Source organism: Strongyloides ratti (assembly GCF_001040885.1).
Source record: "Strongyloides ratti genome assembly S_ratti_ED321, chromosome : 1".
Classification (NCBI taxonomy): Eukaryota; Metazoa; Nematoda; class Chromadorea; order Rhabditida; family Strongyloididae; genus Strongyloides; species Strongyloides ratti.
This window is the reverse complement of record NC_037307.1, coordinates 1,443,966-1,461,910: the sequence shown is the minus strand read 5'-3', so window position 1 is coordinate 1,461,910 and position 17,945 is coordinate 1,443,966. Positions and strand designations below refer to the sequence as shown.

General features: G+C 21.5%; 6 protein-coding genes across 6 annotated transcripts; 5 read left to right on the top strand and 1 right to left on the bottom strand.

Moving 5' to 3' along the window:
• Positions 1–1,263: 1,263 nt before the first annotated feature.
• SRAE_1000046700 (Hypothetical protein) lies at positions 1,264–2,147 on the top strand (the record flags this gene model as incomplete). The annotated part of the gene is made up of 2 exons (XM_024647303.1): positions 1,264–1,329; positions 1,440–2,147. The coding sequence occupies 2 exons, from the start codon at positions 1,264–1,266 to the stop codon at positions 2,145–2,147; spliced, it is 774 nt and encodes a 257-aa protein (XP_024501395.1).
• Positions 2,148–2,627: 480 nt separating this feature from the next.
• On the top strand, positions 2,628–3,465 carry SRAE_1000046600 (60S ribosomal protein L8; the record flags this gene model as incomplete). The annotated part of the gene is made up of 2 exons (XM_024647302.1): positions 2,628–3,126; positions 3,182–3,465. The coding sequence occupies 2 exons, from the start codon at positions 2,628–2,630 to the stop codon at positions 3,463–3,465; spliced, it is 783 nt and encodes a 260-aa protein (XP_024501394.1).
• Positions 3,466–4,270: 805 nt separating this feature from the next.
• On the bottom strand, positions 4,271–4,579 carry SRAE_1000046500 (Hypothetical protein; the record flags this gene model as incomplete). Its single annotated transcript, XM_024647301.1, has 1 exon — positions 4,271–4,579. The coding sequence occupies one exon, from the start codon at positions 4,577–4,579 to the stop codon at positions 4,271–4,273; it is 309 nt and encodes a 102-aa protein (XP_024501393.1).
• A 3,986-nt stretch (positions 4,580–8,565) lies between these two features.
• SRAE_1000046400 (Zinc finger, C2H2 domain and Zinc finger C2H2-type/integrase DNA-binding domain and Zinc finger, C2H2-like domain-containing protein) lies at positions 8,566–9,717 on the top strand (the record flags this gene model as incomplete). The annotated part of the gene is made up of 2 exons (XM_024647300.1): positions 8,566–8,770; positions 8,813–9,717. The coding sequence occupies 2 exons, from the start codon at positions 8,566–8,568 to the stop codon at positions 9,715–9,717; spliced, it is 1,110 nt and encodes a 369-aa protein (XP_024501392.1).
• Positions 9,718–11,313: 1,596 nt separating this feature from the next.
• On the top strand, positions 11,314–15,473 carry SRAE_1000046300 (Serine/threonine-protein kinase STK11; the record flags this gene model as incomplete). The annotated part of the gene is made up of 4 exons (XM_024647299.1): positions 11,314–11,820; positions 14,313–14,528; positions 14,583–14,864; positions 14,907–15,473. 4 exons carry the CDS (start codon positions 11,314–11,316, stop codon positions 15,471–15,473), a joined length of 1,572 nt encoding a protein of 523 aa, XP_024501391.1.
• Positions 15,474–16,085: 612 nt separating this feature from the next.
• On the top strand, positions 16,086–17,054 carry SRAE_1000046200 (Eb1; the record flags this gene model as incomplete). Its single annotated transcript, XM_024647298.1, has 1 exon — positions 16,086–17,054. The coding sequence occupies one exon, from the start codon at positions 16,086–16,088 to the stop codon at positions 17,052–17,054; it is 969 nt and encodes a 322-aa protein (XP_024501390.1).
• Between the last annotated feature and the right edge of the window lie 891 nt (positions 17,055–17,945).

Genomic DNA, 17,945 nt, shown 5'->3' with positions numbered 1-17,945 from the left:
TTTATTTACCAAAATTATTCTTAAAAGTCATTTAAAAGTAAAAACTTATGGAAAAAGGTAATATATCATGAAATAATTATAATGTTGACCTTATCAGCTCCACCTTAATACATAAATTTTTATTATTTTTAAACTTATAACAATATTTATTTATTTTTAAAATAAACAAAATACAACTTTTATTCCCTAATGAATACTATCTAACATTTTTTTAATTAATCAAAATTAAACCAATCCTTTTTAACTATATTTATAAATAAATTAAAAGTATATTTTTGTTTGCTGTTTATATTAATACATCAAAACTTTGTATATATAAATTTTAATTTAAACTTTTTGTCTCTTTTTATCAAACAAACTAAATATATATGTAATTTTGGTGTATTAAAAAAGATTCTCAAATATAAATATATCAATTTATAACTCCTGGTTTCTTATTTGACCATCATCCTTAAAATGATAGAATCCCTTGATACCATCAATTAAAAGGGTCAGCCGAACCTCCTGTGTTTTCAATTTTCTCTTAATAAATTTATATCTATACATATAAATAGATACGCCATCTTTTGATATACATATAAATTTTTACCATAACAAAAATCTTTCATTACAATATATATGTATATATTTTTTCATGAAAATTAGTGTAAAAAGGCAAAATTCAATGACAAATAGATATACACATACATATATACTTTATTTAAAAATTTTCAACTGGTTAAAAAGAAACAAAAATTGACAAATTTATTATCTTCTTCTATATATTTATCAATTTTTAGGTTTTTGATATTAAAATAAGAACATACAAACTAAAACTTTATTGTATTCTTTCTAAATTCAAGTACCCCATCAATTAATATAAATATATTAATATATCTATCTATATCAAGAGACAAAAATCTCCCATAAATAATAATTGGTAAATGGAGATAAAAATATGTAAAAATATTACTACTTTTAAATGATAAAGGAAAGTCAAAATATTTTTACATATTACTATTTTATTATTGCAAGATTTTTTTTTTTATTGTTTAGAAGAATAATAATTGAAAAGAATAACAAAATATTTTTTTTTTGATAAAAATTTCTATAATAATTGTTTGATTTTTTTCTTTTTTAAATCAAATATTACTATTAAATTTTTTAATATATATTTATTCATAAAACATTTTAACTATGTATAATTTTCTCTTAATAATTATGAAAAGAAAATCTTCATACTTATTAAAAATTTTTTCTATTAATTTATTTTTATTTCTATTTATGGGTTCATTAGGTGGTACAGTTAATGGTAAAGATCCTTGTTTAATGAGATGTAAAGATACTTATGTAAGTGGGAATTTTTTTTTCTTTAAATAATCATTTAATAATCACTTATTTATCATAAATATTTTATTATTTATGTAAAATTATTAATACTATTTATTTTTATATTTTAGATGAATGCTATGCAACTTCTAATGTCATCTGACAGTTCCCGGTGGACAGTTGATTTAGTAACACCTTTACAATCATTATTATCTTCAAAGACAAATATTTATAGTAGAATTCAAAATTCATGTAATAATCACCATACATTTCTTAAATGTTTAGAAACATGTAAGCAAACTAAAGCAACACAAAGTCTCTTACTTGGTCAAGAAAGTTGGAATACATTATGTTATTCATTTGAAAATGAAAGAGATTTTAGAAAAAGTATTATACCTTGTTGGAGTAAATATGGTGATCAGATATCATCACATTGTCATATTCATGCTTTGATGGTACAAAATAGTATTATTGATTTAATGCAACATGGTTTCAAAAATTTTCATGATGATTTGAGTGATCTATGTCGATCTACAACTATATATGATAAATGTTATATATGGCAAACAGATAGATTTTGTGGAGAAAAAGGATGGAATTTTTTATTAAAATTAAGTCAAAAATCTTCTTCAATTCTTGTTAAAATGATTAATGCAACTGGATTATTAGAAAAACTACCTGATGAATGTGAACAATGGTTAAAACCTAATGAATATGCTCAATGGCATATTGAAAGATTGAGAAGTTTTAGACAAATGAGAAATAAATTTTCAAAAATATCTTTTCCATATTTTCTAATAATAATAATATTTATTAATATATATGCCTTTTTAGTTTAACAAAAATAAATATTATATAAAAATAATTATCTTTATAATTACTTTATTTAAAATACATTTTTTAATTTAAGGAAACACTTTTCCAATCTCTTATTCGCACAGCTCTTAAATGGAAAAGTTGGCTGGTAGAAGGTATTATTCTTCCAATACTATCCCAATATAATTTTTTGTAGACATTTAAATTTCATGTATTTTAATCTACCAATTCTTTAGTTATTTTTATTTATAATTTAAAAAAAAATTTATATTTAATTTTACTAAATTTAAAACTAATTTTTTCAATTAGTTTTTTGAGTTAAAAAAAATCCATCATTATGACTCTATATCAATTTTATCATCTCACGATAATAATTGAAATTTTTTATATTTATATTTTTTTTATTATAATTTACTTTTAATTATAATTATTATTATAATAATAACAGTTTAAAATGACAAAATATGATTATTTTTGTAAAATTTTAGGGTAAATAAAAGGATATGGGACGTCGTATTCGTGCTCAGCGTAAGGGACGCGGAAGTGTCTTCACTTCTCACAATAAACACCGTAAAGGACCAGCTAAGCTTCGTGCTTTAGATTATTCTGAACGTGAAGGATACATTAAGGGAGTCGTTAAAGACATCATCCATGATCCAGGTCGTGGTGCCCCTCTTGCTGTTGTTCATTTCCGTAATCCATACAAATTCGAAACCAAAAAAGAATTGATGATTGCATCTGAAGGTATGTACACAGGACAATACATCTATTGTGGAAGAAAAGCTCAAATGACAGTTGGTAATGTTATACCAATTGGACAACTTCCAGAAGGTACAGCTATCTGTAATTTAGAAGAAAAAACCGGAGATCGTGGTCGTCTTGCTAGAACCTCTGGTAATTATGCTGTTGTTGTTGCTCATAATCCAGAAACTAACAAAACTCGTATTCGTTTACCATCAGGAATCAAAAAGGTCATTCCATCAGCTAACCGTGCTATGATCGGTATGTTTTAAAAAGAAATTATAGTAAAAAATATGTATTTTTTTTAATTTTTAAGGAATTGTTGCTGGTGGTGGTCGTGTTGACAAACCAATGCTTAAAGCTGGACGTTCCTTCCACAAATATAAGGCTAAGAGAAACTCATGGCCAAAGGTTCGTGGTGTTGCTATGAATCCAGTAGAACATCCACATGGTGGTGGTAACCATCAACATATTGGTCATCCATCTACAGTCAAAAGACAAACATCAGCTGGTCGTAAGGTCGGTCTTATTGCTGCTAGACGTACAGGAAGAATTCGCGGAGGTAAACCAGAAAAGAAATCTAAGGACGATTCTGCTTAAAAGGCTCTTACACTCTTTTACCTTTTTTGTTATGTTGATGATAAATAAAGTTAATGTTGTCAATGATTTAATTAAAGTTTATTGTTGGAATTATAAAAATTTTTACAATGCTTTTATTTTAAGTTTATTATTTAAAGTATAATATTTCTTTTATCAACTTTCTTAATTACTTTTTTTTATATTTTTTAAATTAACATGTCACGATGTTTGAAATTTCTCCTAATTGCTTTTAAAATGATAATTAAAAATATTATTTTGATTGTTATTTTAAAATAATATTGAGTAATTTATTTCATTTAATATATTTCCTTCATGTTATTTTATAAATATTTTAAATGACAAAAAAATATTTGTTTTGAAAGTAAAATTTGAAAAAAATATTGTAATAAAAGATTTATTTCTTCCTTAGAATATAACATTTTGCTAATATTTTTCTCTTGATTTTCATGAAAAAAAAATTTTAATGGAGTATATTTATGTTATTATATTTAACTTAATAAAACATTCAGATAAAACTCCATAGTAACATTTAAATAAAAATAGTTACATGTTTAACAAAAAATATTTTATCTTATGATAAAACATATTTATAATTTTTATAATTCACTCTTTCAGATAGTACATAATATAAAAATTTATTGATATCTTTTTTTAACAACAAAAATTATTATTTTTTTCTTTAACTTAAAAGTTTATAAAACAAAAGATCATAATAATAATAAAAGAAATTATGAGAAAGATTATTTAAAATAAGCATACTTATATATTTTATAAAATAGACAATCAAAAAAAAATATGTATATTTTTAGGAGGAACGTAATGAATTGACTTTAACGGTACTCGAGACAACATTCGTTATACGTTCATCAATGAAAGCAATTTCAGGAGATTCTATATTAGATGTATATGATACAGATGTTAACAATGGTTCATTGGCGTTCTTTTTAAGATTTGTCGTCACAACACCAGTAGATGTGGATTCTTTATTTTTTGCCTTACAACATGTTTTTGCTCCACAATAACAAAAAAATGCCAAAAATATAGCTATAGCTGCTGATAGAAAAGTAAAACCAATTAATAATTGATTCATTTCATGATCTTGAAATGACGCCATTTTATTGGTGTTTGAAACCTAAAAAAAATTATTATTAATTAATGTTAATTTAAAAAAATATTTTAATCTTATACTTTTGTATAAAAGACAATCAAGAAAAAAAAAATATTTAAAAAAAAAATAAATGTTTTGTATAAAATAAAATTATATAAAGAAATAAGAATAAAAAATATAAAAGAATTAAATATATAAAATCTAAAATTGATAAACTTTATATCACGAACAAAATAGAAAAAAAATAAAAAAATCATTGATGCTTGAGATATGTACATCTCTGTTTGTCATTAGTATATTTTCAATAATCATATAAAATATCACATTTAAACATACAAAAAAATTATATATCATTTTTATATATCATATCAACAAATAATAAAAATATATATAATCAAAGGAGGGAAATTCAAAGACACATTTAAAAGTATAAAATATTAAAAATCTAATTGTAAGTGCGACTTTTAATGATATGATACATAATATATATGTATATGATGGCAATAAGATATAAGTATAATATTCTTTTACTAATGAAGTATATATCACTATCATCATCCTTCAAAATATATTTAAATTATGTTTGGTATCACAAAACTTTCTCTCTCTCTCAATGATAATAATAATAATAATAATAAATGAGAAAATATAAGCTATGTAACAAGTTGTTATCATTATTTTTCCTCCTAACAAAACATCTTATTCTATCTTCTTTAATAATAATATAATGTCATTATAAACCTATAAAAAAAACATTATTTTTTTTTTCCTTATTAAAATTATATTAAAACTTTAATTTTTTCATTTCAATTTTTTTTTATTTTTTCTGGAAAAAATTTTCTTCATATTTTATTTTTTTTTATAATATAACAAGTAAATTAGAAAATTTTGTTGTTGTTTATATTTTAAAAAAAAAAGAATGTAATACAAAATAGTATAAAAATTACATGAAAATTAATATTTTAAAAGAAGTATTAAGAAAATTCTGTAATATAAGAATTCCACTATTTTTTTTGAATATAAAAAAAAATATTTTACTACATTTGAATAGATTGAAAATTTATAATATATATATAGTACCTTTTATAAGTGTAATGGTATATTTTTTAAAATAAAATGAAAAATAAGATATATATAATATTTAAATTTACAATTTTTTTTTTCCTCCTTCTTTTGCTTCAGTAAGAGGTACCTCTTCTTGTAAAAATATACAGGTGATATTACATATATATATTTGTGTGATTTAGATACATTAAAATATAATAAATGTAAAAATATATTTAATCTTTTAACGAAAAGTAGAAAAGCTGTCATCTATTTAGTAATGGATTTTCATCATTTTTTAACCTTCAATTTACCCCTCTTCAAGAATATATGTACTTCTCTTCTTCTTTATCTACATTTGTGTTCTTGAAACTGAATATATTTTTAGCCAAAAATCTATATAGTTAAAGTATTTTTTTTTTCTTCTCCCCCCCCCCTCTCAGTAGTTTTTTTTTTTTTCATTAATGATATATTTTGGGGATATAAAAAAAAAAATCCTTATCTCGATAGAAAAAACATGTACATAAGTATTACTCTATATAAAGTCTTCAGCTATCTTATCTTTTTTTATCATTACAAGGTTAACATAAATAAATTCATGATAAATCAAATATTAAATATCATATTTGTATTAACTAAAGAAGTTAATATATATAAATACTATTATTTTTATTGCCTATTAAATAACAATAAAAAAAAAAATAGATAGTTATCTAGTTTTTCATTTCCATATCTATTAGTAAAATTGAAAAAAAATAAAATAAAAGAAGACATATAATGTTATCATATTTTTATATGTATTTAAAGCTTCTCCTAAAATGAAGAAAACTTATATTTTTCAAAGAAATTAAAAAAAAAAATAATACATTTAAAAAATAATGGAGAAGCTAAAAAAATTTTTAAAAGAAGTAAATGATAATAATGTGGTGCATTAAATCTTCTCATTTTTTTTTATAAAATTTCAAACATACATAATCCTATACCAATAGATCACAATTATTATATTTTATTCTTTCGCTAGAAAAAATTTAAGTTCAATCTCAAAAAAAAAAAGTTAAAAAGCTAATGAAAAGATGTACATTACTTATCACAATAATGAAATGTGATAGTAAAAAATAAAAAAAATCTTAACAAATTATACAAATTATACAAAAATTCAATCTTTTACCTATAGCATAATCTAATATTAGGAGAGGAGGAAAAAGAACAAAAATGTTAGAAAGAACAATTTATTTCGAAAAGAAGAAAAATCACCCTTCTAAAATATATATATGATAAATATTTAAACATTCTTATCAATTTCTCTTTTTCCTTTATATCTCCAAACTTTACAAATCTAATATAATAATTAACTAAACAAAGATAAATAAATAACTAATAGCATCCACAATACATATCTTCTTGTATCATTTTTTTTTTTGTAAGATAGAATAAATAATTAAACACAATATATGTATATATTTATATATATTAAATATATAACTTAAAACTTTTTCCTCCATCATCAACCTCTTTTATTTTTTTTTTTGTTTCTTCTATTTTTATATGATTAATTTTCGAGGATTGACAAAATAAATTTTTTAACTTACAATTTAATAATATTAAAATCGTACATATTTATATTTTTTAATCTTATTTATTTATCTTTCTTAATACTTTTTGGTCTTTCATCAATATATATTATATTATGGATATTTTTTTTACCCCAAATATTATGGTGAAAATTTTTAATATATATATATAACATTTTTTAGTTCTATATAATAAATATTTAATATTTATAAGGAAATTAATCTCTCATTTTTTTTTTCCAACATCTTTATAAAATAAAGTTATACAAAATATTTCTTTCCATATTAATTGAATTTTTTTATTATTACTTTGATAATAAATAACAAAAGCATAGACAATATTTTTTTTTTGTAATATTTCTTAAAAAAAAAAAAGAATACACATAAATCTTTAGAAAATTGATAAAAAAAGATAAAATAAAAAGACAAAAAAACTTATTTTTTTTATCATACACTTTTACTTTAGAATGAATGGCAAAAAAAAGGATAAAGTTTGGCAATTTAATTTAAAAATAACAACATTTCTCTTCATTTTCTTTTCAAAACTTTCAAAGAAATATTTTAATAATCTCTTTTTTTAAAAGTCAATTAACTTGATTCACATTTTTAATATTATTATCTTTCTATTTTTAACTTCTTTCTTAAACTTTTTAACTAGAAAAAAAAAAATTGTATTTATGTACTTATGGGGATATGCCGCCTACCCTTCTTTTTTTTTAGTTTAAATATTTTTTAACAAAAATTTATCTATATTTATGGACATTTTTTAACACTATCACTACAATACTACCTTTAATCTTTAAAAAAAATAATTAATAATTATTTTTTAACAAAATATTACTTAAGAAAAATATTTTTATCCCTTTTTTATTAAGTACTTTGGTAAAATGTCTACTTTCCTATATCCCGAAACAAATTTGTATCTTAATACTACAATAACATATTTCCATAGTTCAATAATCACATTCAACCCCTTACATTTCAGTTAAATTTAATAATTCTATTTAAAAATTTTTTATAAAATTTCTTCTACATTGTAAATATTTTCACATTTTAAATAAATCATTTTATATTAATTTAAATTACTATTCTATTGATCATTTTTTCTAATCATTTAGCATATTTTTAACAACTATCTTGATCTTAAAACCTTTGTTTTTCAATCATTTATTATAATACACTACGAATATTTATTTCGTTACTTTTTCTTCTTTGTTTCAGAATAAAAAAATTTTTCTTTTATTAAAAATATCTATTATATTTTCTATATTTTTTTTTTTGGAAAAATATACAATATTGAAAAAGAAAATTTATATTAAAATTGCCATTTTCTTCCTTTTTTTTTGGAGATCTCTTGATAATTTTTTTTAAAAAAAAATGGATTCAGGAATTCAATTAGAACAGTATTCAAAACCAAAACTGAAAACATTTAATAGTCATTCAATTAAGGCATCAAAAATAACAAGATGGTATTGTGATATTTGTGGAAAATCTTTGTGTTCCAAAAGGAGTCATAATGATCATATGAATATCCATAAAAATGCTAGACCATTTAATTGCCCTAATTGTCATTATTCTGCTGGTATGTTTATCAATCTATTGTTATTTTTTATTTTATCTTTAGCCAGTAAAAATACCCTACAAAGGCACTTTCTTAGACATCACCAATCAAAAGAGAAATGGAGTTATTTATGCCCATATTGTCCTGAGATGTATGTTGAGGCAGCTGGTTATAGAAATCATCTTAAACAAAAACATCATGGTTATTCCGGAACTTTTGGGTGTCCTTTTGGTGATTGCAAGTTTAGTACAATGTCTGCATCCCATTTTAAGGATCACATCCTACGCCATAATCCATCATATTTTGAGGAGGGAACTACTGTTAAAATTGATTTATCTCAAATTTTATTAAAACTATATCTTGTTGATGATAATTTTGGTAAGACTATTCCTGATAATTTGATGGTTATTGAAAATGCCTCTGAAGAGGAGGAGGAAAAAAATGTTGTTAATGTAATACCTAATAATGATGATTATTTTATATCAAAATACGGTGTGCCGAATCCAAAATATATTATTGAAAAAAAAACTATGAGTGGTATTATATCAAATTTTACACAAAATTTACCATTACCAAAAAGGGTATTGGAGGATGGTAATTTTTCGTTGTTACAATGTACTTCTGAAATAGTGACTCCTAATAATATTAATATAAATGATTCTATTGAAGATGAAGTAAAATCCAAAAAAATACTACAAACTATTAGTTATGATAATAATAAAATTAATGATAGTCATACGAGTAAAAAATTAAAATCATCAATGTCTAATGATATTTTAAAAGTTCATACAACATTAAAAAGAGAAAAAAAAGTTTTCAAAACAGTGGAAGGATTCATTGATGAGGATATTGATGATGGTGAACCAATAAAAAAAACGGATCTATCAGGAGTTGGATCTCCGGTATTCTTACAAAAAGAAAAAGCTTTCAAAACAAATGAGGGTACTTATGACTGGGATTTAGATTAAGCTATAGATCTAAAAAAAAAAACCTATTTTTACGTAATAATTCGCGTCAAAACATTATTAGTAAAAACAGACTTTTATCATGAAATTTCATATCATTTTTTTTTATTTATCTTTCCTATCTCTCTATATTTCTCTCTCCAACAAAATTATATATTCCCCATCAAGTGTACTTTCTTTTTTTTTTAAATTTTTTATTATAATACAATTAGAAATTTTTTAGATTTAATTTTGTACATATATAATTATATAATAATATGTATATAATATTTAATAATAACCCTATTATATTATTATTAGTGCAGATATTTAAAAAAAAAAAAAGAATTAAAACATTTTTCTTGTTGTTGTTTTATTTTCTTAGATATATATTATAAATATATATAATAAATTTTTATAAAATACCATAAAAATAATACAAAAAAAGGTTAAAATACCTATAAAAATATCTAAATATTTATGTTGCTTTCATTTTATATCTTAAAAGATAAATTATTATTTTATTATAATAATTAATGTGAATTTATGTTGTGTTTATAATATTATGAGAAACAAAAGTTATTAATTTATATTGAAAAATGGCAAAAAAGATTTTATTTTTAAAAGAAAAATAATTATATATTTTTTTTATCATTTTATTTAAAAAATTATGTAATATGTAAAACAAAAAAGGTAAAATAATATATATTTAGTCATATTAAAATTTCTTTATCCTTTGTTTTACCATATGATAATTTTTTTATCTAAATAGTTATATATATATATATAAATAAATATATATATATATATATATATATATACAATACCATGAATCCTATAATAGAGGTTGTGAGGAGAAGGTGAAAAATGTTTATAAATATTTTAATGAGACTATTATATAGGTTTCTATTGTTTTATGATTGTATTGTATATTGATACATCTACAAATAATATATAATTTTTCATCTTCACTCATATTGTTATATGAAACAAAAATTCTATTTTTCTTATCTTATCGTATTTTTTTATATTTTATAAATAGATATTACCTTTAGAATTTTATTATTCTCATCATCATTTTATCATTCTTTTTTTTTAAGTAATCATTTTAAAAATGTTTCATAATTATTTTATTAAAAAAAAAAAATAATTACAAAGGGCATATAGCCTTTTAATTAATTTTTTGCCCTTTTTTTTATGGTATATATTATAATGTATGTTATACAACTCTCTCCTACTATTACTATTTTTATGTTATAATTTTGATGATTCGTTTTTATATTAATTTAATATTATACTCTTTAATGGTTTTTTTTCTTAGATATTGGTTTCTTCTTATCGAGTATAAAAAATTTTTTAATCTTTTTCTTTTTCATTTTTAGATGTACCTACAATTGTAATTTCTTTTATTATTATATATACACGAACCACATTTATATATATATATATTTATATATACATATTATTAGCAATATTTCAATCAAAAAAAAATAAAAAAAAAATAATAAAAAAAATTTTTTTTTCTATTAATTTTTTATGCCTTTCAAAAGGAAGAAATAATTTTACAAAAATTAATTAATAAAATTTATAATATATAGACTTTTATTGTCATTATTATAAATGGATGAAAGAAATTTAAAAAATCATAATCATACTTCGGGACAAGGATTAGCTGTTGTTATAGGATGTTCCTCCTCTGATGAAGAGGAAGATATCCTTATTAATGAGGCACCAGGAAATTACATTAGAAATGCTGAAATAGATTGTGATGATAATTTTTTATTTAATAGAAGGCTATCAATAAATGGTTCATCAATACATCAACAATTAGAAAGTGGTATGGATGAGGATAATATTATTATACCATTACATCAAGATTCATCTAATCAATTATCATGGAAAGAACATTTTATTGATATTGATGGTGGGCAACCTTTTTTATCAAATGTTTTTGAAGATTTAAATATACAAAGGATTGATGATGGTTCTTATATTAATGAAATTAAGGCTCCAAAAATTGTTGAAGGTTATCTTTTTGGATCTATCCTAGGGCAGGGAAGTTATGGTAAAGTTAAAGAAGTTGTTCATGAAAAAGGTCTTCAAAGGAGGGCTGTAAAAATTATTAAGGTTAGTTATTAATATAAATTTTTTTTTATTTAAATATATTATTGTATATATTTTATTTATATCATAATTTTATTATTTTTTTTTTATATTAATGTATAGATATATTCACAAATATAAAATTAACAATTATTATTTCATCATATATTGTTAATACCAATATAGATAGATTTATTATTTACTTATTCTTCTTTTATTTTAACATCTCTTTTATTCAATCCCTAATAACATATATTAAATCATCATCATATTATTGATAATAATTGAAAAGTCATAAAAAAAAAAGAAACTAGGTGTGTTTTTAGTTATATATACATATAGATTTATTTGAAAGATAAATATAACCAAATAGTAAAATTATTGATAATGTGGCAGTCTAATAAATTACTTAACCTTATCTCTTCTCCACAACGGCATATCTTTATATTTTAATAGTTCTTTTTATAATCAACATCTTTACAAAAACTTTATTAACTAACTATAGATCTATTTTATAAAAGTTAAATTTAAAATAAAGGTTATAATTAATATATTAAAAATATTTTATCAATATAATGAATCTTAAAAGGTATTTTTAATACTTAGTTATTTTTATCTTTTTTTATCATCTTTAGTAACTTCTTCATTAAATTAAATATATATATATATATATCTTTAAAGACAAAAGGACACATGTATCTTTATTAGTATTGAAGTAATAATGAAATTTTAATTTACTGTAATACATTTTAAGATTCTCCTCTTTATATATATATATGTATACAGAATATTATATTATATATTTCCATTATACTATCTATCTATTTATTTATTTCCAGTATGATAGTTTTGTTGATGAAAGTTTATAAAAAGTTCCTCCCTCTATATAATTATTAATAAAGATATTAATTAAAATTATAGGAAGTAGTTACAACAACTTCATTTCTACTCTATATACCATCTATCTATATATCTTTTTACCACCCTTTCAATCATATTGTTAAATGTTGTTAAAAGAGTGAGGGGTACCCTTTTTAAATAAAATTTAATATATTATATTAAAAAAGATCTGTCTATTTTTAGAGAAAAAGTACAAATGTTATTAGTTGTAGTTGTAACATTTCTTTTAATACTATTTGAGTTTTAGGTTATATGTATATAATATCCTAACATAAATCTATTTTTCCATCATATCTCTCTCTCGCTTTTTCTTTGTAAAACTTAGTTTTCTTTATATTTATTTCTTTCCCCTCTTTTTCACCCATTAACAGCATCATTAACTTTTAAATTTAATGATATTGTTTCATTTCTTATTATCTACCATCAATTTATATGTACATATGTATTATTTATTCACCATCAATTGACTTTTTTTTTTTCTTAATCTAAGAATTAATTTTTTTTCTAAAATCAAAAATATTTTTTATTATAAAAATTTTAATAAGGTAATATGTAACATTTTTATACATTTTATATATCAATACTTCTATTAATTTAATATATATAAACTCTTTTCTTTTTTTGAACGCACTATCAATATTCAATTACTGATAGAATATTTTTACAATACAATTTTTATACAATAATCTTTTTAATGATAATCATTTTTATTTATTATTATATATGTACATATTACAATTATTCATTTAATTTATATGTGTATTATAAACAACTGTTTTGAAAAAAAAAAATTATATTTTTCAGATATATTATTTTATTTTCATTATTATTTATATTTAATCATTAAATTATAAGTATTTAAATAAAAGTTATATAGAAAATATTTCTTTATTTGTTAGGTAAATGTACCACCTACATATCAAAAGAATTTCTTTTTTATTTATATATATATTTATTGCTAAATTTAAGTTTTTACATTATACAATAAAAATATATTAGGAAGTAATTTTATATATCACTTCTTATATATGAAATTTAAATTATCCTTATAAAGAGAGAGTACTTTTACTTATTCTTTTATATCTATAAAAAGAATAACATTTTATTTTTCTCTTTTATCATATATTTAAGTTAACTATACACTACTAAAAATTATAATTCTATGAAAAGATTTCTTTTTTTTTTTTTGTTTACCCAAAGATTAAAATATTTTTATTCTAATGTTTTAGAAAAACTTTGTAAAACATTTATCTTAAAAAAAAAGTTTTAAAATTTTACTCACTCCATTTAAGCTTTCATTTTTTTTTTTTTTTTTTAATTCAATATATTTTGGGTATATACAAATAATATAAATACAAACAAATTTTATATATGTATAGAAATTGATGAGAGGGACATTTTATATCTATATATTCATTTTTAATCAAAAGATATAATACAATTTTTTTTTTTAAATATCATTCACATATACATATATGACATTATTAAAAAAAAATTGAATATTCCTTTTTTTTTTAATCATATATGAATATAATATTTATTTATTTTTTCCTCCATACTTCTATTTTAATTATTTATATATATATATAAAAAAAATAATTAATGTTTTATTTTAGGATCGAACTTTAAGGAGAATTCCAAATGGAAGTGAAAATGTTAAATCTGAGATTGATGTTATGTTTAAAATAGGAAGGCATCCCCATAATGTAGAATTATTTGATGTCTTTAGGAATGATGAAAAACAAAAAATGTATATTATTATGGAGTATTGTGTTACTTCCCTTCAACAAATGTTAGATAGTACACCCACAAAAACATTTTCTTTATTTCAGGTAACTTTTTTTTTTATATAAATAATTGATAATAAGTTTTTTTTTTTTTTTCAGACTCAACATTATTTTAAACAATTGTTGTCAGGTTTGGAATACCTTCATTCACTTCATATAATTCATAAAGATATCAAACCCGGTAATCTTCTTCTTGGGGTAAATGGATTTTTGAAGATATCTGATTTTGGTGTTGCTGAAATGGTCCCCGAAGAGAGGTGGGATGGTAATAATGACTGGTTAAGTGTAGCTCAGGGAACACCTAAATTCCAGCCACCGGAGGTTGCTTCTGGAGCCTATAAGACTTTCAAAGGCCGCCCCATAGATATCTGGAGTAGTGGTGTATGTTTATACAATTTTATCAGTGGTACGTATCCTTTTGAGGGTGATGTTATGATGAAGTTATATGATAATATAACTCATCAATTATTAGAGATGCCTAAAGGGATGGATTTATCAAAAGATTTAGTAGAATTAATAAAAGGAATTCTTCAAAAAAATCCCGATGAAAGATGGAATATTGATAGGATTAAAAATTCTTCATGGTTTAATAGAAATATTAATGTTAATTTGGATGAGATTGTTAATGTTCCACCATTATTGTTAAATTCAATTGATATGGCTTCTGTTCATAGGCCATTATCTATTTATGAGGATATCCGTCGCCTTATAAGTAAAGATAACCAATTTAATGATGGATCCTCTTTTCAACATACTCCAGAAAGAAGATTATCAATTGATGATTGTGATAATATTCATTGTATCGGTGATATAAAACAAAATATCAAATCTCCTATTAATTATGATGATGTGATAATAATGAATGATGTAGTAGAAAACAGTTCTACAAATCAGGTTAATAAAGAAAAGCCCAAAGAAAAAGTTTCAAGAGGATCTTCTAGAGCTTTGGCATTCCTTGGTCGTTGCTTAAGAAGGCGTTCCTCCAGCTGACATTAGCTCTACATGACACATATTTTTTTTCTTGATATTGCCTCTCTTTCAACAACCTTTATATATATTTTTTTGACACCATGACAAGGAGGTTTTTTTTTTACTCTCTCTTCAGACAAAAATTTTCTTTCTTTGTGTATTTTTTAATTTGTATCTAATATTGTATTTTTATATAACCATTAATTTGATGTATATTATGTTTGTAATAAGCCATATTATTTCTCTAAAAATTATCTTCTACTTAGAAGCAAAGAAAAAATATACTATAATAAGTAGAGGAAGAGGAAAAAAAAAATATGTGGTAGGCAAACAAAACAAATTTTTTTTTTTTTTATTAAAAAAGATTATGAACCTACTTAAAAAATTGATGTATAACTTCACTACTGTTAATAATTATATTTTTATTTTCTACTATTATTATCGTTTTATCGATATTTATATTTATAGACCTTTTTATAGGTCAAAAAAAAAAATATTTATTTTACGTATTCTTTTTTTTTTACAGGATAAAATTACAACAGAATTAAAAAAAAATATCATAATATTATATAAATAACATACAACAAAAAAAAAAGAAGATATTAATTGAATTTTTTAAAGAAAATTATCATTATGGTTGTTAATGTATATACAACCTCAGCTACAACTGATAATTTATCAAGACATGAAATGTTACTTTGGGTAAATGATTGTCTTCAATCATCTTATTCAAAAATTGAACAATTACATGATGGTGCTGGGTATTGTTTATTTACGGATCTCTTATTTCCTGGAAGTATTCAGTTAAAAAGAGTCAAATGGAATTCACGTTTGGAACTTGATTGGTTAGCTAATTGGAAATTGGTACAATTAGCCTGGAAACAACTTGGTATTGATAAGTCTGTACCAGTTGATCGTTTAATTAAAGGAAAATTTCAAGATAACTTTGAATTTCTTCAATGGTTTAAAAAATTTTTTGATGCCAATTATGAAGGTCATGAGTATAATCCTGTTGAATCAAGAGGTGGTGAACCATTACCTATTGGTGGTGACAGTAAAACTGGAACAACAAATGCATCCTCTACCACCAGACAACCATTAAAAACTCCATCAGGGAGTAGTAAAACTATTAGTGGTATGAGGACATCATCTAATTATTCTGTTAATTCAAATGCTTCAACAAACAAGAAGCCTATCTCTACATCAACAACACCAAAAACTCAAGTAACAAAAGGTGTATCACGAGTATCATCTGGTTCTCATGATACTTCTGAAATAGCAAAAAAACAACAACAAGCACCAAAAATTGTTGGTATTGAACCAGCAATTCATAATCAAGTAGTTCAAGAATTGGAAGAAATTCGCCGTCAACTTATAGAATCAGAAGAAGTTTTAGGTTGTATGGAAAAAGAACGTGACTTTTACTTTTCCAAGTTGCGTGATCTTGAAATTCTTTGTCAAGACAATGAAGCAACCGGTCAAATAGAAGTTAAAAAGATTTTAGAAATTCTTTATGCAACAGAAGAAGGATTTTCAACTCCAGATGATGTTAATGAAGACCTTGAAAATAGTGCAAATCGTGAAGACTCTATTACATATTAATTTTTATAAAAACTTCCAACTTTTCGTATATTATATTGTAATTTTAAAATCAAAAACAAAACAAAAAGAATTTTTCTAGTATATTTAAAAGTATAATTACTTTTTAAAGTACAATTTATATTGATATACATATGTACTGTATACAAATATTAATTATTTGAATTTGTTTTATAAATTAATTATATAAAAAATTTAATTTATACGTTGATTTTTTGTTGTTTTTATGTTGTAAATTTTATTGCTAACAACACATTAAAAAGACATTTTTTTATAAATACATTCTAGTTTATCCTAACATTAAAAATTATAACATAAAATAAACAGAAAAATTAAGTTTACAAAAAAAAAATAGATGAATCAAAATGCTTTTAAATTTATAAAAAAGTGTTACAAACTTTTGAATATATTATTAACTGGTTAAAGATCACCTAAAAAAAATACGCCAAGTTTTTAGATTAACATATTATCAATAAAAATTTTACATTATATATCATAAACAAAAGAAGTTTTAGATGATAACATAACTTTAGTTTAAATATAAATAGTATTTTATATCATATGTCTTCAATATTTATGTGTAATTCATCGTTTACATTTATATAATTCCAATATACGTAGGTGAGAAATATGTTGTAAAATTTTTTTTTATTTTAATATACTTTTCTATGAAAATATATTGATAAAAAAAAAGACATAATCATTATTTTGAAAAAATATATTTTCTTATAAATTTTGTAGCAAAAAAGGCAAAATTAGCATTTGTTGAAACTTATTGATATAAAGAGATTTTGAAATGAAATTGAGCCTACGGTTAAGAAAAAGTTTGAATAAATAGTAAATGATGTCAACTTTTTGCAAATATTATTTTTAAACAAGATATAAGATTATGAA